This window comes from Phaseolus vulgaris, chromosome 8 (genome assembly GCF_051622355.1).
Source record: "Phaseolus vulgaris cultivar YP4 chromosome 8, ASM5162235v1, whole genome shotgun sequence".
Lineage (NCBI taxonomy): Eukaryota > Viridiplantae > Streptophyta > Magnoliopsida > Fabales > Fabaceae > Phaseolus > Phaseolus vulgaris.
Window position 1 is genome coordinate 1,672,953 of NC_143505.1, and position 27,002 is coordinate 1,699,954.

Genomic DNA, 27,002 nt, shown 5'->3' on the forward strand with positions numbered 1-27,002 from the left:
TACCCAAAAAACTGCACTTTGTTTCATCTCTCTGCTGCTTCATTATTTAATTTGGACTTTTTAGTTTTTCAATACCCTTTTCCTTAAACAACAATTTTGTGTAACCATTTTGCATGATCACTGATCAGATTCATTACAATATCATCTCCAGGACCATATCTGTGTCACAAAATATTTAATTATGCAAAAAGGATGGGCAAAATGAGGCTAAAATATTATTAATTTATCTGGGCTAATTAAGTTTGGTATTGCTGCCATGCCACTCTTTAAAAACTATGCCTTTAGAGTTACTTCTTCCAAAACTTGTAAGACTCACTGTAAAAGTAAACTTTTGACAACAACATTTTCAAAAGTTGCATTATTCAAAAAGCATGCAGTTCAAACAAGTCCATTCATCAGGATCACCTTGAACACATAAACCAGAAAAGTTCAAAAATGAACATGCAGAAATACTACATGACAACCATCGAATATTTTTTCAAAACAACACCAAGTTTATTTCAACTGGTCATTCATGTATGTAAATCACTTTATAAAGTTGTACTATTTCTCTGTAAAAGTTGTTAGAGTTAAAAACAAAAGCCAGATAAATCAAAAGAAATTTAGTTTTTTTTATCATTTTTTGGTATCAAATATTACGATGACTTAAACCTTAATAATTAGGGTAACCCGACCAGAAGGTCATTAGGGCTAAAAAGGAGCTTTTAGGGACATAACAAAAAGGGTGAGACCCTTTGCAGTCATTTTCTCCTCGGAACATGGCCCAAAACTGTTCGCTGGCAGGACCCTTCTCTTTGTCCACCCCAATATTAAAATACACACTAATTAATAGGCATTTTGCAAAAAAAGTTGTTGAAAAAGGACACAAAGTTATCACATTTCTGGTTTTGCAGATATTATAAATGATCAAGGTTTAATTAATACATCATAACTACTTAATCACGTCACCCTTATAAGAGGAAATGTGTTCATCTTAGCAAAGAGATTGATTAATTAAACATTTTGGCATTTCAACTTGATGATCTTGAGCAAGTAATTTTTTTTAATCGGAGTCATCGTCATTGGAGTTTAAGAAAATTATAAAACTATTCAGGCACACAAACTCTTGTTATAGAATAATGTTGAAAGACATGTATAGAAATATAAAGTATAGAAAAAATTATTTATTTATTGAACTGACAGAGAGACCACCATCTCTCGTTCTTTCTCTCTCTTTCTCTTTTTCTATTTTTTCTCTCATAGCTTCTGCAAACAGTTCTATCCCACAAGCGTCCAAACAAAGAGAATTAATGGAAAGTGAGATTTGCAAGAAAGAATTATTTAGTTCTCTTTGTTGTTCTTGCTGCGGCTACTGAGGATTATTTGCATAGTTCATGGCTGTCTTGTTACTGTTAACTCTCTTCCTTATTCATCATGGTATCGATCATGGCAAACCACTGTGCAATTCCTTTTCCACAATATAAACCCCAGATTCCAAACCCCTTCTCTTCTTCTTCTTCTTCTTCTTCTTCTTCTTCTTCTTCTTCTTCTTCTTCTTCTTCTCATGGATTGTGCTGAGATCAGACACGTGTACACCATCGACATCATTGGATTTGGTTTTTTCTTGGTCTGTGGAGTGAGTCCAATATGACCATGGTTCCTTCTCAAAACGGGAAACATCAGAACATTAATAGGAGTGGTGATTATGTTATTTGCCGTAACACAACAACAACGACTAGTGCTATGAACCAGGTTGTTGTTTATTGCTGATAACAATGGTTTATATGGATATATTGTTTATTGTTGATTACTGATAAAAAAAAATAACCAGGTTATTGAAGTTGAAGGAAGCTACAATTGCTTATTAGGATCTGATTTTGTGGTGAGGAGGAACATCATGGCTGAGGCTGAAGAATCATCCAGACACAACAACAACGACAACGAGGAAGCTGAACCTGGTCGCTGTGGTTCAACCTCAAAGGATGAAGAAGTAGAAGGAACAAACATTAACATCAACACCAACACCAATAACAACAATAACTGGCTTCAATTAGGCATAGGTTTGACAAGCACAAAGCAAGACCGTGATCGAACCGTTCCAGCAACAACCGGTTCAGGGCCTGTGGAGTTAGACTTGCTTCCCTTGCGGCGGAACTTCGACCAGCCGCCGGCATTTTTTCCGGTGGCGGTTTCCGGTAGAGGAGGGCCTAGTTTTGGTGGTTCTTCTTCTTTTGTTTTTGAGCATCAAACGGCGTCGCCTTCTTCCATGTCCATGTCTATGGCTAGTGGTCCAATTACCTCAGCCTTTGGTCATCAAGAGATGCTGAACTGGGCATTTGGTCCACTCCTTCCTCCTTCTATGCCTATTATGCCCTCTTCTTCCTCTTTCACTCCTCTTCCACCTCATCATCCTCCTCCTTCTTCTTCTTCCTCCTCATCACAAACTTGCCACTCCTCTTTGAGGCCTCCCTTAGGATCCTACTTTCCCACACCCTTTCATCATTTCCCTTCTTCTTCTGGGTTTGATCAATATGACGTGGCTGCGGCAGGACCAAGCTCCGATGTCACCGTTCGAGTTGTTGATCCTCCCAGAAGACCTCATTCTGGAATATGGTTCATGTTACAAGCCTCTCAAAATCAGTAAGCTAATATTTTTTTATTTTCTTTTCATCCAATATATATATATATATATATATATATATATATATATATATATAGTAAGCCTACCTAACAAGGCTAGTGCAATTTAACTGGTTCTGTGAGGAAATTGAGTTTGTTTTTTATTTTGCACAATGCAGAGGGAAAGAACCATTCTTGCCACAAATACCTAAGAACTACCTTAGAATTAAGTAAGTGGTTTTTCTTTGCTTTGTTTTGTTTGTTTCTTCTCTCTTTCTTGAGCAGCTTGTTGGGGCTTTTGTTGTCAGTGTGTAATCAATGTCGTTTTGATCATGATTTGATCGTATTTGAAGCTGCAAACTCATCATTTCTTTTTGACTTTGTAAACTTTCAGAGACGGAAGGATGACAGTTCGGTTGCTATTGAAGTATCTGGTTAGCAAACTGAGACTGGAAAGCGAATCAGAGGTACTTTCAAGTTTCAACCATCTCTTTAGCTTTTTATATAATAAATATATAAATTAATAATAGTAATAATAATAATCTACTTCCTCATATGTGCTTGTGTTAGGGATTTTCATCGTTGCTCTCTTACTTAATCCCATTAATCTGTTGTTCCTTTATTAGGCATGTAATTATAGAGATGAAAATGAACATAGCGGATTACATAGGAGTGTCCGAAAAGGAAATACAACTACGTTTTCATCAAAAGTACCAAAGTACATTAAAATAGAAACCTAGTGGGGTTAGAAAGATGAAAGATACAGCAGAACTAAAGCTGGTTTATCTAGTGATGGACCAAATATATGTTTCTTCCCTTAAAATCCTTATAAAAAAGTATGCAGGTGAGGGGTATATTTCTCAAAACTTCTCTTGCATTTCCCTTTTCATTACATTTCATACTCATTCTCATGGTGTAACATGACTTCATTAGAATCATGGTGTTTTTGTGTGTGTGGAGCTTCCACATAGGATCCACAGAACCTTCTATTTTTGTGCTGTGTTTGGTGGTGGGAATTGGGGTATTATTAGTTAGGTGAACCGCAACTGTTCAAAAGGAGAAACTTAATTAAAGATATAATTACTAATTAATTACCTCACGGGAAAAAATTATATATATTTTCTCATCGAAGGAAGCTCCTTGTTCATATTGGCTTCACTGTTGCAGATTATAATACTCTCTCTATATATATATATATACCCAGTACCATCGTAATAATCACCAGTGCGTATGCTCGAGTAGTTCATGATTTCAGTGACTTACCACTGATTTGCATGAAAGTAACATTAAATGGTCTACACTCCATGTGTAGAAAAGAGGGTAGAAATTGTTTAAAAAATTTGAAATCTTAACTAGAACTAAACCTGATTAAGATATATGAGTAGAATGTTTATGGTGAAGATAAAAGATACTTAAATTATGATTTATAGATAGATCATCACTGAAATGTTGGGATAGAATAGTTATAATACCTAAGGAGTGTCGCATGCACACAGCAAAATGATCATCTACAATTCTAAATATGTGTATTCACATAGTTGCTAATAGGGTGACGAGGTTGATTTTTCAATTTTAATTTTGACAAGATAGAGAATTCGGATTTTTTTGAAATATGGGTCTTTTTTGCTTTCTAAGAGTGATGAACTATCTCTAAAGTGATACGTATTTATTATATCTTTTCTCGTTGATAAAAAAAACTTAAAAGGTAAAATAGGTTTTCTTAGTCTCTGAGGGCACAAAGATTGTAGAGTAGAAAGAGGTTTGTATGTATAACCCTAGTATTAAAAGTTTTATGCAAGATATGTTGTTGAGATTGTGAGTTTTTGTGGAAACTTGATGATACAGTGTCTAAAGTACAGAAGTAGTATTTGGGTTGAGAAATTAGGTGTACTTTGAGATACTTATGATCTACGCTCATTATGAAACATGTGCACGAGGCTATTTATGCATTGAGTGATATTATTAGAATGTGCGCATTATAGTGTGTCGACCCAGAACTTTATAATACTTCATGCACACTTCATCATCGAACACCACTACTACTTGTTGCCTAATAATTACTAAAAAAGGTTTGAATCCTCAGAGAAAACGAAGCAACACATAAATCTGCATCATAATATTCATGCATGCCCTTCAAATTACTAGATCTGACCTAGGAGAAAAATTGAGATCTATATATGTACAATCATTAGGTGCTCACCCCACTCATTTATCATTTGCACTAACTCCATCATACCATACTCACTCTTGCATCATGAAAACATTTATAAACCACTTCAATTTTGAACACTGAATGATTATCAAAATTAGTAAAGGAACTTTCATTATTTTTGTAATATTCTTTTAAGATTGAGCTTTTTTTTGTGTCGTTCTGAAGTGTACTTCGACACAGTCAGTAGAAAGTGAACTTTTATAGGGATAGTTAGTCTTCCCTCAGTGTTTTCAATATTATAAAAGATTTAAGCCATTTTGGGTATTAAATCATATCTTATTTACTAATTAAATCCTCTCTTATTCTAGCTACCCTCAGTAGTTTTCAGAAAGTGTTTTCAATCTCAATGTTTATCGCATTTGATCTTTGTTATATATTATTGAATTGGCTGATTTTGGGGTCAAAAACGTGTTTTTCTTGAAATTCAATCGAAGAACTTAAGAAAAGCATTTTTCTTCTTAAAAAATAAGTTTTTCTAAACGTGGTTTTAATAAATAACTTGATGATTTATTACCTTTTGAAATATAGGATTTTTTTTATTCAAAAAAAAAATTGCATGTAATATACTTTGAATTTTTTTTTTCCACAAGGTCTAAATTTTCACAAGACCTTGCGTTTGAGTTTAATATTCAGTTGTACATGGAGTGGGTTTAGGTTGCCTCTGGAAATTAAATTTAGAAGAAAATATATTTTTTTTTGAAAATAATGAGTGGATAAGAGAGTACAAAATATATAAATACATGTATGATAAATAATATGTGTGATATGTATATGTGTCCAAATATCAATGCTCATATATATATTATATATTATGTTTAGGTTTTGTTTCTCTTGAATATCTGTTCTGTCTGTATTAGCAACAACAGAAGTATTATCCACTAAAGAACAAAAGCCAAGGAACACGTTTAGGATTAGAATAATGGTCTTAGACTTTTCATGCCAAACTGACACGAAAAAACAGAAGCATCAGTGTCAAATGTATCGAACATGCACCACAACACTTTCATTCAGAAACCCATTTGTTTAATTTAATTTGTATTCCACCACGCAAAATCTCGTATACGTTCATGGTATGCATTACCAAATTGTCTAAAAAATAAATCATGCGAGATTGCACAATGCATAAAATCGACATTCCATTGTTCGTCAGATTTCCATGCAACTTACTTTTTCGGTCAACCCTCCTCGTTGTCTTTTTTTTTATTATATTATTATATATATATATATATAGTATGTTTGCATTCCAACTCATGCTTTCGAGATCAGATTACGACACCATATTATTCACTTTCTCATCCTTAATGTATGAAGATCACATGATGCAGCATGCATACATACATATATATATTTGAATATATGGTTAGGGTTTTTTTTCTTATTAAAAAACTATAAGTAAATGCTGGGAGATGTCATTGAGTTGTATGTGGGATTTGTTTATTCTAAAATTCTGTAGTTTTGAGGACTACTACTTTTGTTTGCTTATTAAAAAAAAGGATAGTTTGAAAAATATTTTTGGCAGAAAAATGATCAAATTTGAGGTGTTGATATATGGAGAAGATTATTCTGAGAATGAGAGGCATGAACTAAGAGTTTATTATCATAAGATTAATCTAAGTTTGTCATAGTTAATTAGAATGTGTGACGCACTCAACATAACTCCTCTGGCTGCTGGTTTTGAATTTGTTTTTTCCCTGATATATGTTGTTTTGTTTGTTCTGAGAAGTCAACCTAAGACTGTTGTATATATACTAGACATCATTAAAAATATATAAGAATATGTTAGCTGGTTTGCATGTAGTTCCCATGCCGCCCGGAACGGCAAACCTCACACATATATATAGTTGACACATCATTTTGAGTTCTAACTATAGACTCAATCATTAGGTTTGTAATGAGTGTGTTACATGATCCAGTATAACTTAACCCTATATAAGAATATATATATATATATATACATATATAATTATCCAATCCATATAAAAAATGTGAGACTATCTTACAACACAACACCTTCAAACCAACTACATAGAATTAGTCTTGTTAAAAACTACAACCGAAAACAAGTTAAAACGGACGTAAAACCTAAACCTTAAACTCTAAATATATATATTCTGCTACCTTAAATTCAGGAAAAAATTAAGAAAATGATGGATAAGTGAGGATGATATATTTTTTATATGATCAGTTTCTGATAGTTTGTTTTTTTTTTCTCTTTATAAGAAATAGGGTGAAGCTTTGGCTTACCAGAAACATATATAGCATAATAGGAAATAGATTGAAAGGGTTTAGAAAAGAACAAAGTGGTTTGTTTTATATGTATACACCACCATAATATGAACATGGATATGTGTATATAGAATAGATAGTCAAGGCAATAATGAATGCAAGAAAGCAAAAAGATGTGTTTCATTGTGGAAGGCTTTATTATATTTGTGTTTTCCCTTTTTCCTTGTTGCTTTTGTGATTTATAAAGAGTGCATTGACTTTAAGATGTAAAAGCACATCTTCAACTTGGATATATCTTTATCTTGGCCTACTTAGTTGACACCACTATGCTGATACAAAAAGGTTACGAGATATTTGTTCTTAATTTAACTCAAACATCATATCCTAGGGCTTCCAAAATCACACGTGGACCCTGTCATTCTCACCTCTCAATACCTATCTGCATGCCTTCAATGTTCTCTCTCTTCTTTCGTCACGCTTTCGCTTGAAATCCCACACCTAGTGTAGGCCCTTCCCATTTCCATTTACTCTCTCTCTCTCTCTCTCTCCTTTTCTATTTGGCTTAAAAGCTCCATCAAACTGTCAAGTGCTGCACTCTCATGGAATGCAACCAAAAGAAAGAATCCCATTATGTGTAGGCAGCATCTTCCACCAACCACAGTATAATTCCATACTAACACTCTAATAAGAACAAAATCTTAATCCAACTCTCACCACACTGCCCAATTCAGCATCAAAATTCAGTTAAAGGAAATCAATTCCACATCTGCAGAACAAAAAGAAACATATTCTGAATATTAGTATTTGTTCATAGAACAACAGTTTGATTTTTAAATTTTAAGTCTTTTTTAGCTAGTAATCAGTCGGAATTTTCTTGTAGTAAATGTCTCTTTTTTATTTTGTAAGAGAGTTAGATTATTTCATATAAATTATATTTTTTTATAAAAAAAATATATTGTTTAGGTTAATAATAACAACAAAAGTAGGTGAGTGATTTGCATGCACCATTAAAAAAACATAGTTGGAAGGATATATATAAAATAAAAGGGCTACGCCACTTTAATTAGTTCTTTATTAATATACCTTGTCGAGTTCAAACCGGTGGTACGACATTAAATTAATTAAGGATGTATATATATATATGGAGTTACTGTTTTTTTTTAATTTTTTATATGAGAGATGAAAGAAGTTAGATGATGAAAAATGAAAAAGGGTGTTATTTGATGTAGTAATGTTGACGGTGGCATGCATTAGGGTTTGGGTGGCGCAACGTGATGGAGACGTGCATGATGAGCATGAAAAATTTAGTAATATTGTAAACGCGTGATTAGGTCCCTTGAGAGGAGGAAAGGAAGAAGAGATTATTGTTCGCCGTGGTTCATGGATCCACCACTGCATGATATAATAATAACATGGTACGTTACAGTTGTTTATTCATAAGAGGTGATTAGGGTTCTTGGGAGAAGAATGGTTATGATAAGAGTAGCATTAGCATATGATATGATATATATAATATAGAATACATGGAAAATGGAAAAAAGAGAAAAGACTGAAGTCTAAGGGATGATGATTATGGCTTGGGAGGAAAGTCTGAATGGGCCCTCATAATGATTAAAGAGAGGGCAGTTTTTGAGATGGTGGGTTTGGTGGCCATTTCCACGAGTCCCAAATATGCGTGCATGCTTAAGGATTTAGGAATCTCTCTTGGCTTAAAGAAAATCACTTTTCTCTCAACCATTAAAATCAAATAACACAAAGTGCCCCTCCTCTGTCCATCAATCTTATGCGTAAAGTATAAGTTACAAAGATCTCTTATGCCTTCGTAAGTAGGCCCTAGACGTAAGCCACTGACAAACCATGACTTCATACTCATATTCATTTCATTCAACTCTCTCTCTCTCTATATATATATATACACACATTTTCACCATTTTCTTCTTTAACATTTGGTTACTTCCACCTAGATCAGTGATTTCTGTTGCTGTTAAAAACCATCTTGTTTTTAACATTTTCATCTTTAATATTTTGTTTCTGTTGCTGCTAAAAACCATAGTAGTCCAATGGAAAACTCTTGATTCGTGCTTCGTTTGCAAGAATTTCTATAGCTCTATGCATCTAAATTAAATGCAGATCAATTAATAATGTGTAAGAGTCAAATACTCAGTATAAGCATTTGACATATTCTGTGTGTGTCTATATATATATATATATATATATATATATATATATATATGTATATGTATGTATATGTATAGATTATACAGTGGAGTCTTTACTTGAAAGTAAACTAAAGCGAGGCGTCGCGTAAAGGAAGATGTAAATATTGGGATGAGAGATTATATATGAGAAAGTAAACATAATGATGGGTTTTGGTATGAGAAAACAATGAAGATAAAAAGGGTAAAAAGAAGGATAAAATTTGGAAAATGAACAGTGGAAGTATAATTTGTTATAATAACGCACTAGATGGAAAGTTGTGATGATGATAATGAGTTTAGCCATGGCCAATGAGGTGTGTTTGTATTTCTCTTGGTACCTTTTTTGTTTCACATCATGTATGTGTGTGTGGATTTGTTTTCTTGTGGTGGTGGATATGTGTATCACTGTGTAGGCACGTGATGGTGTGTGAGGAAGATGATAGTGAAAAATGAAAATGGGAATATTAGAAAATGTGCAATGAATGAATGAATCACTGTTGCAGATAGAGATAAGATGCAGAGGGCAGCAACTTTTACCTTTGTTGACGTTGCAGCATGTGAGGGATAGCATTTGGAGTGGCAGAGACAGCACAAGAGCTTTGCTTTCAGATTCCTCAACCTCATCAGATCATGTCATGGTGCTCCATTATGGAAGAACCACTGCTTAAGTAACTTCATGCTGCTGTTAATTCTATCTTGTTAACTTATCTAAAGTTCTAAACCCTTTTTTTTTTTCAAATTTAATTTTCTATTCTAATGGGTTTTCATTATTATTTATTTTGATCTTTCTTCCCCTTTTTATATTTCTTAATTCACATGGAGATTATGGAAAATCACATATATGTATCCCCCAAAACAGTGTTCATTCCATTAGGGTTTTGGGGTGGGTGAGGAATTGCCATCAAGTGTACTTCCAAGCACAAAACTCAATCTAATTTTATCCACTGACCCATTTCCCCTTTTACTCTCTTTTTATTCTCATTTATATAGTTTATTCTGCTGCTAGAAAAAGGATAAATACTTTTAAAAAGTATAATTCTTTTTTTTACCAAAATAAACATTAAATTAAAAATAATATTTAAAAAATACTTCAACCTTATAAATAAATAAATAAAAAATAGATAAAAAGTCAAGACACTCAACAAACACTTACACTTTTTCCATACTACACTTGAATCTAACCTTCTAAAAAAGTATAAGTATATTTTTATTATTATTATTAATATAGTTCTTAATAAGTAAACTTTGATTCTGATTAAGTATAATACTGTATCTAGAATTTGTCATAAAATCTTTCTGTAGTTCAGGCTACAAGTATATACACACACCAACAATATTATGAGCAACTTGTGCATAAGTAATTTCAGGTTAATTATTATAATTTAAATATTAAATTAAAAACTATTTATCAATAATAAATTATTTATTAATAATAGAAACTAATTTAAATATTAATAATTTTGTAGTTTTTAAAATAGTATTTAATTTAATCCATATGATAATTAAATTTATTTTTTAAAACTTATTTTTATTTAATTTTTCCGTGTAGGGAAATAGTTATAATTTTTTTATTAATTAATTCATAATTTAATTAGTTATTTAAACATTTATCAATATACGTTCAAAATATCTTCGGGGTATTATATATTTGAGAGGTTCTCGTACAATTATATGTTTATTTTTTTGGATGTTCTTAATATATTTGTCATACCATTATCTTCTAAGTTATAGAGTGTATGAGTAATGAAAAGTATCAAATAGAAAATTTAATTTCTTTGATCGATCATATATTAGTTTGTATTTTACAATATTGGGCCCAAATGTTCACTCTTGAAGCTGGAACACAGATTTCCATTATATTTCGAATCAAATTAAAAATATTGAACTCTAAAAGTATGAATTAATATACAAATCATTTAAACTTTTTAAAACACCTGATTCTCGTGTTACCTTTTTTGTGTACAAAAAATATTATGTTATTTTCATAGGTGTATAATGGACATTAAAAATAACAAAACTAACCATTTTTTTAACAACACCTCATTAAAAGTTGTGAGGCAATTGCTTTCTGCACCTAACAAAATTTATAAGAAATTTTTGTGGAAATGAAATTCTGGAATAGAATTGAAAAACAAAAATCTCATTTTGAAAAAGAAATTTCAGAATATAAAAAAAAATACATTATGAAAAAAAAATCTCAACAAAAAATTCCTCAAGAGAGGATTCTAGAATCTGGAAAAATGTTTTAAAAACCCAAATATAAAATGTATTCCAGAGTACCAAATTCAAAATATATTTTGACTTGTACCCCTCATTCCTACTTAAAAACTACATAAGATATTTTGCTCATTTTATCTGAATGATAGGGTACAGGTTCCCATTTATTGGGTGCAAAAAGCAATTGTCCTAAAAAAATTGCAACATCTCAAGGATTTTAGGCCATTACATTCTGCACCCCATATATTGATGTTGCTCCCCATAAAAACTGAATTTTAAATTTTACTCTGCAGAAATATATATTATAAATTGTGGTTCCTCTTACAACGATATCAACCAAGCACCCCTTATTTTTCTTCTCAGTCGTAGCACTCGTCGTAGACAAAAAACATATATTTCAGACTCCATTATTCAAATTATATTTTTTCTTGAAAAAATTAAATTCCAAATTTCATAATTCAAAATATACTTTATAAAAAAAAATTCCACATTGTAAAATTTGAAAGATATTTTACAATTCGACGAAATGTATTTTTATAAGGTTAAATAGTCTTTTTGATTGATCCATGGGAATGACAAAAGAAACTATGATGTACAAAAAGAAGCCCCTAGTTTGGAGAAAAGATTACATATGTCCATTCTCGCAAGTGTGGTTGTGACTAGAAGGATATTAGAGACCAAATACGAAGCAAGCAAATGGAATTTCATTCATTATGTGGAAACTGTAGGAACCTCTAATAACAAAAGAGAACAATTAGTAAACCTACCTTACCTAGACATGACAAATCAATCAAACTGAATAGATTCTTTCTTAACTTGTTTGCAACGTTTTAAATCAATCAAGCTGAATAGATTCTTAACTTGTTTGCAAGGAGGAACGTTTTAAATCAATCAAACAGTATACAGATTTCTTAGGTGGCAAAATGTTAATGATATTATCAAATGGTGCACTGCATTTAAAGCAATATGAGGACTCAAAAAGTGTGTTTGAAACCATGATTAGCTTCACAAGCACATTAGCCAGTTTAAAGTTAAAAGTAGGTAACAATCTATGCAAGAAAACGGATCAAATCTAATCACCATAAACCATTTTCTAGCTTATCTCACTTGCTTTTCACCGCCTTACTGTTGAGACTTTTCACTCAGGCAAACTCTTGCAGTCGTTTCATCTATAATCCAACTCAATGAATAATTTCAAACATAGACCAGCTAAGTTTCTCATTTGCAAAATGCAGTTGAAATAGTTGAAATATTGATCATAACATTTAGACAGTATACCATCCATTACAAAGTATACAATGGGGGGAGATGCTTCCACAACCACCATTGAAGATATGATTATTCATTAATCACTTTGCAGAATATAAACATGAACCCAATTATCTATGAGGATCATGAAATCTTATCACTATAAGTACAATATCATATCTGACTCTCATGATATGTTCCCCTTATTTCAGGAAAAGAAAAAAGAAAAGATCACCCCTATTTCAGTACCAAAGTTAGAATACATATAGAGTAGCTGAAAGTTAATAAGAATTGCCCAGCCAGCAATCTTATATTATTTTACAGACATAGGAATTTTAGTGTATCAACATGGTTGCTGATTCTACGGGGGACCAAGAATTGGCAGAATCAAAAAGACAATTTAGTGAACAAGCACTTCACAGTGTATGGCTTAAAGCCAATCAGCAGCACACATGTGACATTGAAGGCAAGCAGTGGAAAATGAACAAGTAACATAACAGCCTTGCAGAGTTATTCTAAAAGACAATGTTTTGATGGAAAAATAGAAGTATAATGAAGAGATCATTCTCGTCAATTGTGGGAAACTTAATGACACTACACATTTCTCAAATCATGATTCCATAAAAATTCCATTTCGCAAAACCAAGTCACACTTCATCAGATTCATTATTCTCCCATTATATAAACCATCGGATCAGGTAAGCAGATATTATATTTCAATTATGGCAAAAAAACAGAGATAATCACAGTCACTAACCCCCCTATTGATCATTCACCATAGATAAACAAAAAATTCCTTATACTTATCATGCGTGCATTCTCTATCCACAAGTTAAAGCCAGAGCAGAGAAACTATGAAAAGCTACACATACATAATACATACATACATTAATTCAGCTTGATCTCATTACACCACGGTCATGGAAAGCATTTCCTCAGCTTCTGGATTGCATTGTACATTTTCCTTCTGGACCCAACTGCATTGATCCCCATATCTTTGAGATCCTCCAATGTCAACATGGGAAGCAACTCATCATCAACCTCATGGATCTCAAACATGGGCGCGTACCTACCCAGCCCTAACTCGAAAAGCCAAGACCTAACTCCATCACTCTTCCTCCGTTCTCGGGATTCCGATTCAACGGCGTCGTTTTCTGAAACCCTAACCCTAGGATCCTCGCTCCTATCCACGTGCCAATAATCAACACCGTTATCTTCCACCGAGTGCACCGGACTCTGATCCTGATCGAGTTCATTTTCAAAATCCCTAAAACCTTCCTCGTCACCGTTCTCGTCCGTCGTTGCTCTCAGAGTCCAGTTTGATCTCAACCGCTTCGCTGCTGGTCCTCCTCGCTTCGCTTTTCCCCTTTTGTTGTTGCTGTTTCCGAACTCTTCGCCGCCGTTCGCGAGGTTTGTGACGGAGCGCGCCTTCGAAGTTCTGGAAGATTCCTTCGGAGTCCGCCAGCTCCATGGCGGCATGCTCGGGCGGCGCGTGTGCGAGTCGTGGCCATGTAAGGCGGCGCGTTGGTCGCCGATCTCTCCAAGACGGACGCTCGGTCGGCGTTGCCGCTTCGGAGCTAACGCCGGAGGGGCAGCGATCTCGATGCTCGGCTGCGACGCGGTTGCTGCATCCGGCGGAGCCGTTTCCGCCACGGCCTCCGGTGCAGAGAGAATTGGAGGGTCCGGCGGTGGTGGGTTGGTTTCGGGCTCTTCGGCCATTGTGGTTACAGTGGCAGTGGCGGTGTGCGCAGGATAAGGGAGATGGGGAGCTTTCTGGTGCGTTAGGGTGCAAAGGTGCAATCACCTTCTAAGTTTTTGCGCCGTTGGATGGTTATGATATGGATTTGTTGGAAAGGGTGGATGAAACCAAAGAGATATTCTGGTGGTCTTCAGAGCAAGTCGCGAATATTTGAAATGGATTGAGTATGCCACCTGTGCACCTATGCTCAAATTAATTAATTAATTTTCATTACTAAAAGATTAATTTTATTCACTTTAAATTTAATATAAAATTTGAATTTCATTAAATTCATTCGGCTTAGTTTGAGATAACAATACTCATCAATTTGTGCTAATTTTGGTTCCGAAAACAAATATTTCACTCTAATTTATTTCATATGATTGTGTATATCCTTTGTTACTAATGTAGCTTTAAATCTCTTAATTATACTATTTACATTAAATTTCAAGGACTTATTGACATTTTATCGGTTTTTTCAACTAAACAATATATCAATTCTCATGTTTCATTTATTTCTAAGGATCTTATATTCTATTCATAGCATTTTTCCACTGCAAAGTGTCATGCACATTGTTACAAATAGATACATTAGATAATTAATTTATACATGTCATTACAAATGTAATTTGTTTATGAGGTATATGGTCTTACTCTTGAAGTAAGGAGCATAAGCTCAATGATACTTCTAATTACATAAGCTTTGATCTTCGCATGTTTAAACTCTTTCTTTCTTCTTATATGGTTGTTGTCATTAAATTGTTACACACTCTCGATTATGTTACTTTCTTTCTCCAATCTAAAGTCAATATCAAATTATTGTAGAACAAAGGTTTGAATTTCATCATAATTCTCTCCCTAAATTACAAACTCATGGAAAAAATATATCAAAATCAGATAAAAAAAAACTACATTATTGTAGTAAACATTTACTTAGTTTATGGATTGTAGCATTGGTTATCAATATTGCCAATAAGCACACTATTGTGTGTTTATTTCTTTGATACTTGTGTGTTAATTCAACAATTATAGGACTTACTATTATATCTATAAGTGTTTGAATAGGTGTTTTATACTAAAGAGACATAGTAGATGTTCGATTGATAGAATATATTGCATATGTGAGAGCTTCTCCCAACTTTAATCATTGTAGCATAAACACTTCTAATAGATGACCATTCATTTGTTTTATCACCTCGTTTTGTTGTGGAGTATTTGGACAAGATATTTCATGAACAATTCCTTTGACTACTAAATCATATTGAAGTTACGATTGCATATATTATCCTCCATTGTTATTGTCAAGTACCTGAACTTGTGTTTTGTATTGAGTCTCAATAATTTCTTATTTTTTTTTCAAATAATGATGAATTCTTGATTGAAAGAGCACCTACTGAGTCAGCCTAACATTTTAGGAGGATGATGAAGAGCGTGACACAAGACTCGGGACTTGGCCAGACACACCAACAAGTGATTTAGGACCTATCATCCCACAGAGAATTACCAAAAGCAGAGTACAAACAATAGGACACAAACATTGATAAGCATATATTTATTCATGTTTAATAACTTTAATCATATATTATTGGACTGTAATAATAAATAAATTTATTGTTTTAATTCAAATTTATAATTGGGTTTATTTGGGCCTTAACTATTATTTTTGTTAATTTTGTGTTTTTAGAGTAAAATATATGAATGAAGCATCTACCTTTGTGAATGAGTTAAATATGCAAAAGTCAAAATTGCTTTTTGAATCAAAATATAATCTACAATATCTCAGAAATAGATTTGGAAGCATGATTAAGAGTTTTTCTTATCTTAAACTTTGGTTTCTTAGGTAGTTCGCATGGTTCTAATTAATTTTATTGGGCACGTGATTCAAGGGAGGAGATAAGCATACGCATGAGACAAAGTGAGTATTGATTAAGTTAGTAGACGCATGTTTTACTGGTAAGTTTCAATTGAATAAGATTGGTACATGTCCAATCTGATTTATCTTTGTTGGAGGATTGAAAAATGATTAATCTTTAGAGAACATATGAAGAATTCAATTGGGATCAACTGCATTTTATTTGTTGTTTTATTTTTTTATATTTTTTGTACAACTATCTCAAATCCCATTTTTATTTGCTAATTTCATTACTTACAGATATTACATATAAATTCTAAACCCTAATTTAAGATTATTGCCAATTTCATTTCATGCTTACATCAAAGCAGAGCGCAGCACGAGGGTTATATACAAAGGGCGAATGGAGCCAAAAGGCGAGGGCTACATGCATGCAACAGAGGGCGAGTAGAGCCAGAGGACGAGGGCTACATGGCGATGACAGCGAGGGCTACTGGAGCGCAGCGAAGGGCTAGGGCCAGGGAAGCGCGAAGGGCTATGGGAGCGCAGCGCGAAGACTACGAGCGCGAATAATTGCACATATGATTAAATATTCAAACCATACATACATGCAACATATATGATTTTTTTAGTATCATTTACACTAAAAAAATGGATTTGAGAATTTGAAGTGTCATAAAATCCCCTTCCAGCTCATTATAGATTTTCATGTTGTTGACTGAATTAGGCACAAAGCCTACCAGATTATTATTCAGGAAAGATTAGCTTGAAACCTTGATCCAAGACGCATTCTCCACACTAATAGATATGTTCAAAAGAGTAGGAACATAGTGAATGAGCTACACAAAGCCATTGTATCCTGTGTCTAACAGCCAAACCTAAGTTATTTCTTTCAAATATGTACTAGAAAATATAATAATTAAAACTTTGAGACGACATTTCAATATTTTACTTCAGACAAAAAGAAAATATAAAATTATTAAAAATCCTTCTAATCAATTTTACTTTAAAAATGTTAATGAAGGGCAACCCATTGAAAAATAAGATGGACTCTATAATTTTTAATCATATATATTGTTTATACAAATACATTGCTTTTATATTATATTATTCATACAAATTATATTACTCATACAAATAAGGAGTTAAACAGGAAATAAAGGAAATCTACATGACTAAATTAAGGAAATTATAATTATACAATATTTTTGTATAAAATGATAATTTTTTGTATACAAAATTGAGAAGAAATATATAATTTAGGTAATTAAATATCTCAATCTCAACACTTCACATGATTAAATGCATTAACTTGTCTGTAGGTATACAAATTATGAAAAACTTATAATTTACCTAATCAAATATTTATGAAAAATAAATATGAAATCAAATGACATTTTTTACAACTTAAAATAAAGTTTCACAAAAAAAATAATTTTTTTTACTGAATAAATAATAAGACTTTTTTCGTGCATAAAACAAACAAACCATAAAAAGATTTTTTTTTTTGGTTTCAAATAAGATAATTACGAGGAGAATACTTTATCTTAGTATTTAAGGTAGTTATCAACTAAGTTAAAAAGTATATGCGAATTAATAACATTAACTAATTAATTAATATATATATATAGTTATATCATACCAGTAGCCAATGACTTATAATAATTATTTTTTACATAAATTAGTTAATTATACTGATATATATGACAAAGAGTGAGTTAATTTTAAATAAAATTGATTCAATTTAACTCGATACAAAATGGTTATACTTAAGTTTGTTGTGAACTTTTTTTGTTAGTTCATACTCTAGTCAATTTAAGTTTGTGAAAGAAATTAAGTTTTTTTTTTTCAATTTTGAGTTTCAAATTCATAAGTAATAAAATAAACTTTTTAGTTTTAATGGATTAGCTTAGTAAATGAGTAAAAAGGTAGTTGTATATAAATTTAAGTTTAAGAAAAAAAATGGACTTAGTTACACATGAAACAAATAGTAAAAAATAAAAAATAAAGTAATATATATAAAGATAAAAGAGATAAATAAAAGTACTAAAAGATAACGAGAAGAAATGAATAATAACAAATAAAACTATGAAATGAATAATAAAAATTAAAGAGATATCGTAGAAGATAGAGGGACAAAGTAAATAACAAGTTAAATAGATAACATAAACAGTAAAAGATAAAGAGATACAATAAATACTAAAAGATAAAAAGTTAAAATAAATAGTAAAATATAAAAGCTTATCAATTAATTATAAAATCTTCCATTCCTCTTAGTCACGCAATTGTTTTGATTCTGTAGATATTACTAAATCAAATAAACCAAGCAAAATATACAATTAATAATTAGTTTAGTAGGTTTTGAGTCTGGAATACAAAGTTTTTTCAAGAAAGATAAAATAAATACTAAAAGATAATGTGGTCAAAATTCTAACTAAAACAAAATATATATATATATATATATATATATATATATAAATTTCTTTTATTATTTTTAATAAATTTTTTCTTATCTTATATTAATATTTAATTTTGATTATTTCATATTTTGTAATTATTAAAATCTTTATAAATATATTATTATTTTCTCAGATTTTACGTTTATAACAATACGAGAATGTAGTATATATTGTTTAAAATAATCTTTATTTTTTTTGTCATCCTCTACTTTAGACCAAAATGACTAAATAATAATAATTTAAAATAATAATACAATAAACTAAATAATAACAATTATATATTTTATTTTTAAAATAATATGTAACAAACTAAATAATAACAATCATATAGATTTTTTTATAATAACATCGCAACAGATTAAATAATAATATCATTTTTTCTATTTACCTATTTATATTCGATTAAAATTATTTTATCAATATATTCTAGTTAACACAATTTTAAATTGTATTTAACATTCCACGTATTAAAAAAATAACAACATTTGAACGAGGGTATGTATATAAAAAAAAAATCAAACAATATAATCTTAAATAAAAGAAATATGTATTTATAATTGCATAAATTAGTGAAAGAAGATATTGGAAATATGAAAATAATGGTTTAGAAAAAGGATTTAACAGAAAAAGGAAACACAGGAATAGCGTTACTCCTAATAGTATACGTTGTACTTGGGTCATTCTCGTTCGTAAGCAACTAAGCCCACGGTGTTCCTTTCGCGGATCAGTGACGTGGACGGTCTAGATTCAAAGCCCATCACACTTAGATTCTCCTTCGTATCGTATCCCTATAAAACCCTTTTTCGCTCCATTGTTTCCCTATTCTTCCGCCACCTCCGCGTATAATATTTTCTTTGAATTTTTCATATCAATTATTATCGTAAAGATTTTTCACTATTATCGTTACTGCTGTTTCTCTCTTTCTCTCTCTGTTCTTTCGAAAAACCTGATTGCTTCATACCTCCTCGGATCTGAAGACAACTCTCTGCGATTCCGATCTCACGAAACAGATCCGATACCGTGAAACTTCGGATTTACTTTTAGCACTGCGTTGCGCCTTAAATCTCGAGAGATTTCCAAGGACCCAAATTGAAACCCTAATTTAATCACTTTCTCGTAAAACTTTTCCGCCATTTAGATCGTGCGATTCTTGGCGGTTTGTTTGTTTGTTGTTTGTCTCTGCTTTCTATGGTTTTCGGATCGTTGTTGGATTGTGAGAATTTGGGAAAATTGGAGAAGATGGGGAAGGAGGTTGAGGATGTGGAAGAAGGTGAGATTTCGGATACTGCTTCGGTGGAAGAGATTTCGGAAGCAGATTTCAATAAGCAAGATGTTAAGGTGAATAATAACAATAAGCCCAATGGAAGTGATGCTAGGGTTTGGTCTGTTCGTGATATTTACACAAAGTACCCTACTATTTGCCGGGGATATGCTTCGGGTTTGTATAACCTTGCTTGGGCACAAGCCGTGCAGAACAAGCCTTTGAATGATATTTTTGTGATGGAACTGGACTCTGAGGCCAATGCTAATAGTAACAGCAACAACTCCAATCGACCGTCTTCTGTTTCTGTGAATCCTAAGGAGGTGATGGTTGTGGATGTGGACAGAGAGGAAGGGGAGTTGGAGGAGGGTGAGATTGATGCTGATGCTGACCCTGAAGCAGAGGCAGAGAGTGTTGTGGCTGCTTCTGTTGTTTCTGAGACTGTTTCTGATTCTGAGCAGTTTGGTGTGAAGAAGGGTGTTTCTGATTCCGAGCAGCTTGGTGTGAGGGATGTTCTGGAGGGTGTTACAGTTGCTAATGTGGCGGAGTAAGTGTGGTACTGTTCATGAGTTTTGTTCCTTTTCACTGAATTGTTGACATTGGAGATACATTACAAGTTCGTCAAATTAAATTGATTGTGATTTGTTATTGTAGGTCATTTGCTCAAACTTCCAGTAGGCTGCTGAATGCCCTTCCTCAGGTGTTCTCTAGACCTGCTGATTCTGAGAAGGATGATCTCATTCGATTGTCATTTAATGCAATTGAAGTGGTTTATTCTGTAAGACCTACAATATTAGCTGCATTTGTTGATATCATTCCTTTTTCTAGTGGGAATTTTTTCTTGATTGTTTTATGATTTATTGTAGGTGTTTCGCTCTATGGACTCTTCGGATAAGGAACAGAACAAGAATAGCATTTTAAGGTTTTTTTAAAATACAAGTTGTTAGGTTGTGGTGTGAATTTTTTCAAGGGTCTTCTATCACTAACTTATGTTTCCTTGGCTATAATTTTCATGTCAGGTTGCTTTCATCTGCGAAGGATAAAAAACAGGCTCAATTATTTTCTCCAGAGCATATAAAAGAGGTGACGTTTAATGAAAAATGAAATTTTTATCTTTGTCATAATTTTTAATTTGAAAATTCAAAGATGGGATATAATCTGAAATGCGGTTGTTCCTTCGATCAGATCCAGGACATGATGACTGCAATTGATTCTGTTGGTGCTTTAGGAAGTAACGAGGCTATTTACATGGAGACAGAATTGCAGACCCCTGAGATAAAGTCTCAGGAAAATTCAGCTCTAGAAGTGCAGACCCGTGGTATAAAGATTCAGGAAAATCAAGCAGTAGTAGCTACTGAGTTGGTTTCTTCTATTAAGCCTTTGCATAGTGACATAATTGGTGCATCACGGGCTTTAAAATTTGGACAAAATAGTATTAAAGGTAGAGGGGTTCTGCTCCCTCTGCTAGACCTTCACAAGGATCATGACGCAGACAGTTTACCATCACCAACCCGAGAGGCACCTTCCTGCTTCCCTGTGAATAAATTACTTTCTGTTGGAGAGGTCATGGTTAAATCTGGTTCAGCAGCTGCTAAGATGCAGCCTGGGAAGTTGGAAGTTGACAGTGAAGGTTCTAAATTTCATCTGTATGAAACTGATGCTTTGAAAGCTGTTTCCACATATCAACAGAAGTTTGGTCGAAGTTCCCTTTTTACAAATGATAAACTTCCAAGTCCAACTCCTTCGGGTGACTGTGATGATATGGCTGTTGATACAAACGAGGAAGTCTCTAGTGCATCTACCAGTGGCTTTTTAACAAGCACTAAGCCAACCCTTTTAGATCAGCCACCTGTTTCTGCTACTTCCGTGGATAAGTCCAGACTGCTTGGATTGATTAGTTCTAGAGTTGATGCAGCAGGATCGGGGTCTTTCCCAGTGAAAAGCTCGGCAAAAAGTAGAGATCCTAGGCGTCGACTTATTAATTCTGAAGCAAGTGCTGTGGATAACCAATTCACAGTGACACATAATATGCCTAAAGTGGAATATGCTGGATCAACAATCTCAAGGAAACAAAAGGCCGTCGAGGAGCCTTCTTTTGATTTAACTGTATCAAAAAGACTAAAAAGTTCATTGAAAAATATTGAGCATAATACGAGTGAAGTAAGAACTATAGCTGGAAGTGGAGGTTGGTTGGAAGATATTACTGGGCCTGGAACTCAATTGATAGAGAAGAATCATTTAATAGACAAATTTGCACCTGAACCCAAAAGGACTTTGAATACAGTTAGTAGCTCTGGTTCTGTAAATTTCAATGCAACAAGCATTAGAAATGAGCAGGCACCAATTACAAGTAATAATGTGCCATCTTCCTTGCCTGCTATATTCAAAGATATAGTTGTAAATCCTACCATGTTGCTAAGCTTACTTATGGAGCAAAAAAGATTAGTAGATGCCCAGAATAATTCTGCTGATTCTGCTACAAATATGCTGCACCCAACAAGCTCAAATTCGGCAATGGGAACGGACTCCACTGCTAGTATTGTATCATCAATGGCCACTGGTCTTCAAACTTCTGTTGGAATGCTTCCAGTTTCATCACAATCAACTTCTACGGTAAAATGCTTTAATGAGATTGTTTGTCTTGTCAATTTTTGAATATTCACTTCTATTATCCAATTATATATTTATTTCTTCCTACTGCTTCTAAAGATTAAATTGAATTTTTTAGCATCATGATCCTTGACTATGGATGAGCTTTAGACTAGAAAATTGATTTGAGAATTTGAAACTGAATTAAGTGTCATAAAATCCCCTTCAAGTTCATTGTAGTTTACATTTTTTTCATGCTGTTGACTGAATCAGGCACAACTACAAGATGATTATTCAGGAAAGATTCGCATGAAACCCCGTGATCCAAGGCGCATTCTCCACACTAACAACTCTGTTCAAAAGAGTGGGAACATAGTGAATGAGCTACACAAAGCCATTGTATCCCCAGTGTCTAACATCCTGGTAACTGGGGACAGTGTCAATGCCCAGAAGCTGGAGGGTAGGATGGACACTAAATTAGTACCTACTCAATCAGGTGCCGCACCTGATATTACTCGGCAGTTCACCAGGAATCTGAAAAACATTGCTGATATTATGTCTGTTTCCCAAGAATCATCTACTCACTCTCCTGCAGCTCAAGGTTTTTCTTCTGCATCTGTCCCCCTTAATGTAGACAGAGGGGAGCAAAAATCTGTTCTGTCAAACTCTCAGAACTTGCATGCTGGCACAGGATCAGCTCCTGAAATATGTGCACCGGGTACCTCTCGATCCCAGAGTACATGGGGAGATGTTGAGCATCTTTTTGAAGGTTATGATGAGCAGCAGAAGGCTGCTATTCAGAGAGAGAGGGCAAGGAGGATTGAAGAACAGAATAAAATGTTTGCCGCTCGGAAATTGTGTCTTGTATTGGACCTAGATCACACACTACTTAATTCTGCCAAGGTAATTTGCATGAAGTTAGTTCCTTTGGATTAAAGTTTGTGTTATTGCATGCTAACATTTTCTCAGTTTGTGGAAGTTGATCCTGTGCATGAGGAAATATTGAGAAAAAAAGAAGAACTGGACCGTGAGAAGCCTCACAGACATCTTTTTCGCTTTCCTCATATGGGAATGTGGACTAAACTCAGACCAGGAATCTGGAACTTCTTGGAGAAGGTAACATGAATTCTATTATTTAATTTAGGCATGGTATATTACAAGGGCTTCATTTTGAATTAAAAGATTCACATCTTTCCCCAATGCTTTATAGGCTAGTAAGCTCTACGAGCTACATCTTTACACTATGGGAAACAAACTATATGCAACAGAAATGGCAAAGGTACTTGATCCAAAGGGAGTTCTGTTTGCTGGAAGAGTTATTTCTAGAGGTGATGATACTGATTCAGTTGATGGTGAGGAGAGGGCTCCCAAAAGCAAAGATTTGGAAGGCGTTTTGGGTATGGAATCAGCAGTTGTAATCATAGATGATTCTGTGAGGGTCTGGCCTCATAACAAATTGAACTTGATAGTGGTGGAAAGGTCTGTCTAACATAGGTTTTAAACATATGCAATTCTCTTTTGGTTTTGTATATTGGGTCAATGCTAATTTTTAAGATATTGTAGGTATACGTACTTCCCCTGTAGTAGACGTCAGTTTGGATTGCCTGGTCCTTCCCTTCTTGAGATTGATCACGATGAGAGACCTGAAGCTGGAACTCTGGCTTCCTCTTTGGCAGTGAGTTTTTAATAAAAAAAATTCTCTTAATTTGTGATGGTTTGTTATTCCAGTTGATAATTTCTTCCCTCCCCTCATTAGGTTATTGAGAGACTACATCAAAACTTTTTTTCTTCGCAATCCTTAGAAGAAGTTGATGTCAGAAATATACTAGCGTCAGAGCAGAGAAAAATCTTATCTGGTTGTCGTATAGTATTTAGTAGGGTGTTTCCTGTTGGTGAAGCAAATCCTCACCTTCACCCTTTGTGGCAGACCGCTGAACAATTTGGTGCTGTTTGCACCAACCAGATTGATGACCAAGTTACTCATGTAGTCGCGAATTCCCTGGGGACTGATAAGGTATATTTTTATGTCCTAACTCTCAGTGCGTTATGGTAGTGTGTTGTGTGTCTACAACCATGCATTGTTTTGTTTATCTGTTGTATTAAGCAAGTCAGCAAAATTAGACTCTGCAATGCTATAATTCTTCATAATAGGACCTATGAGGAAATTGAGTGCAAATGAAATTTTGTGGTTTAATTTGCTCAGTACGTGCTACTTAAACTCACTCGTAATAGTCCATGCCATGTTTACATACAATTAATGAAAGGCTATTTTACTTATGTCAGTTAGAAGGCACCCGTTTTTTTTTTTTTTTTTTTCTGCAGCTACTCTTATTTCTTTTCTTATTCCCATAATCCCACCCGGATCAACATGCTTTAAAATCTTCACTCCTAGTTTTTGTTCATTGAATTTGAAGCCCTCCTAACTGCTACTTGTTTTTTTTTTTTCCTTTTTACTTGAGCAGGTGAATTGGGCTCTTTCCACTGGAAGATTTGTTGTCCATCCTGGCTGGTGAGTATGTCAGAATTTACATTTATGCTAGTCCTTCTGTCTTTTGTAGTTCTTGAATTTGACATGTGCTGCTTCTTTCCCCTTCCCTTGTAAAAAAACAGGGTGGAAGCATCAGCATTGCTATACAGGAGGGCGAATGAGCAAGATTTTGCCATTAAACCATAAAAAAGAAACCGACCTAATTCTCTTTCATTAACTAAAAATGTGATAACGTAAATCAAGAATCACATGATTTTGGGGGTGAAACCATTAGATCAGAACTGGTCAGGAGAGATTGTTTTAATTCATGATGACCGTGTCCAAGGAGATGGTGGTTGGTGAGTGTATGTAATTTTATTAAGATGACTGGCCAGTTGTTGAGGAGTTGAATGGAGGACAGTGATTCATGGGACATAAGGGATTGGTGCTGCAGGCTTGACAGAATTGGTTGTCTGGCTTAGGGACTAGGTGAGTGATGCTTTGTGGGGTGGCCTTTGTGAGTAGTTCCACCAGAAAATTTTGCCTGAGATGATGGTATTGAGTGTGAAATTTATTTGTTGCTGACAGAAAGATAGTTAAATACCTCAGTCTCAAGAGAGTTAAATGTGGAGGAACTCAGGCTGAGGTAGGGAGGCATAAGGAGGAGATGATGTTAGATGAGTTGAGTCGTTTTGGAAATAGATTCATGGCCGAGCAAAATGAATTTCTGATAACTGAATTTTTATATCAATGCGTCACTGTAAAAGCATTTGAAGGGATTAAAGTAAACCACACCATTCACTACTCCCTTCCCCAAAACAACAAAAGCTTTGCAGGGGGAAGGGGACAAAGGGTAGAAAATGAAAGGAAACATTTAGAAGTCTTGCAATGATTTTTAGTCTAAAGCTATTGGTTGCTATTGCCTTCAATTTATGCGGATTGGAAAATTTTGAAAATTTTGTTAAAATTCTAATCCAACATTTAATTTAAAGCCCTTGGGGCCAGAATAGTAAAAGGATAAAATTCGTTATCTGTATATATACCTTAATAATAAAGATACAGATTCTTGTGCAGTACTGAAACAGGACCACCAAATTGTACCCTATTCTAAGAGTCATGTTGTCGTGCTTGTTCATTTTTGGCAACATTATTGATCCCTTGTTTGCTCTTGGTCGCACCTCATTAAAACTCATTAATTTTTTTTTTATATATTAACGTTATATTGCTGTCTTACATTTTTTCTCATTCTTTTATACAATCTTAACAAATCATAACAGCCCCTAGTGTTTGAAGATGTGTTATATTTTTACGCAATTAACATAAAAATAAATGGGTCCTTTATAGGACTACACTTCTAAGAAAAGTGTCATGCCACTCTATTTTCCTACACATATTTTAAATTTTTAATAAGTAATAGTAAGAGAAGAAAATAAAGAAAGTGTTTTATTTTTTATAAATTAAATTAATCTATGTTATAAATTATTCCTTTTAAATTTAAAAGGATCAAGTTAGTCTAATATTTTTTTTTATCAACTTTATTTCATGGAAATATTTCAAGAAACTAAACATATTGTATTTCATTGGTCAAATCTCATCAAAAAAAGTTAATTGACACATAGATATGGTACCAGTTAATTACTGAGGCTGTAATTTTTCTTGATCCAATAAAAAAAGACATTGAGTCAATTTAAATTTTTTTTTTATAAATTTTAACATATTAAACTGCTGTTACGACTTTGTGCCTTCAATTTGAGAGTTAGATTTGGACTGACTGAAATGGATGGTGCATGAGACAAAATTTGGACTCAGTACACATTACAGATTTGGGCAATTACTTTCCGCGCCTAACCAAATTTGAATCAAATTTCAAACTGCAGCCCATTTTTTTTATATGAAATAACAAAAATGTCCTTAAAGAAAAGTGGCTTGAATAAAAG

General features: G+C 33.4%; 3 protein-coding genes across 5 annotated transcripts; 2 read left to right on the forward strand and 1 right to left on the reverse strand.

Annotated features, from left to right (window-relative positions):
- Positions 1-1,169: 1,169 nt before the first annotated feature.
- On the forward strand, positions 1,170-10,198 carry LOC137826502 (RING finger protein). 2 transcript variants are annotated; one of them, XM_068632481.2, is made up of 5 exons: positions 1,170-1,731; positions 1,811-2,619; positions 2,778-2,828; positions 2,993-3,065; positions 9,738-10,198. In XM_068632481.2, the coding sequence occupies exons 1-5, from the start codon at positions 1,627-1,629 to the stop codon at positions 9,900-9,902; spliced, it is 1,203 nt and encodes a 400-aa protein (XP_068488582.2). In that variant the 5' UTR covers positions 1,170-1,626; the 3' UTR covers positions 9,903-10,198. The 2 variants fall into 2 exon arrangements, with proteins under 2 accessions (XP_068488582.2, XP_068488583.2); XM_068632482.2 differs by lacking the exon at positions 9,738-10,198 and adding an exon at positions 8,266-8,451.
- Positions 10,199-13,481: 3,283 nt separating this feature from the next.
- Positions 13,482-14,575, reverse strand: LOC137824472 (uncharacterized). Its single transcript, XM_068630124.2, has one exon. It carries the CDS (start codon positions 14,416-14,418, stop codon positions 13,618-13,620), a length of 801 nt encoding a protein of 266 aa, XP_068486225.1. The 5' UTR covers positions 14,419-14,575; the 3' UTR covers positions 13,482-13,617.
- A 4,994-nt stretch (positions 14,576-19,569) lies between these two features.
- CPL3 (C-terminal domain phosphatase-like 3) lies at positions 19,570-26,210 on the forward strand. Of its 2 annotated transcripts, none has more exons than XM_068629089.2 (12): positions 19,570-20,556; positions 20,664-20,787; positions 20,876-20,931; positions 21,029-21,092; positions 21,195-22,622; positions 22,872-23,501; positions 23,568-23,714; positions 23,809-24,077; positions 24,162-24,273; positions 24,355-24,612; positions 25,061-25,107; positions 25,209-26,210. In XM_068629089.2, the coding sequence occupies exons 1-12, from the start codon at positions 19,937-19,939 to the stop codon at positions 25,270-25,272; spliced, it is 3,819 nt and encodes a 1,272-aa protein (XP_068485190.2). In that variant the 5' UTR covers positions 19,570-19,936; the 3' UTR covers positions 25,273-26,210. The 2 variants fall into 2 exon arrangements, with proteins under 2 accessions (XP_068485190.2, XP_068485191.2); XM_068629090.2 differs by having other exon boundaries at positions 19,623-20,565.
- The last annotated feature ends 792 nt before the right edge of the window (positions 26,211-27,002 follow it).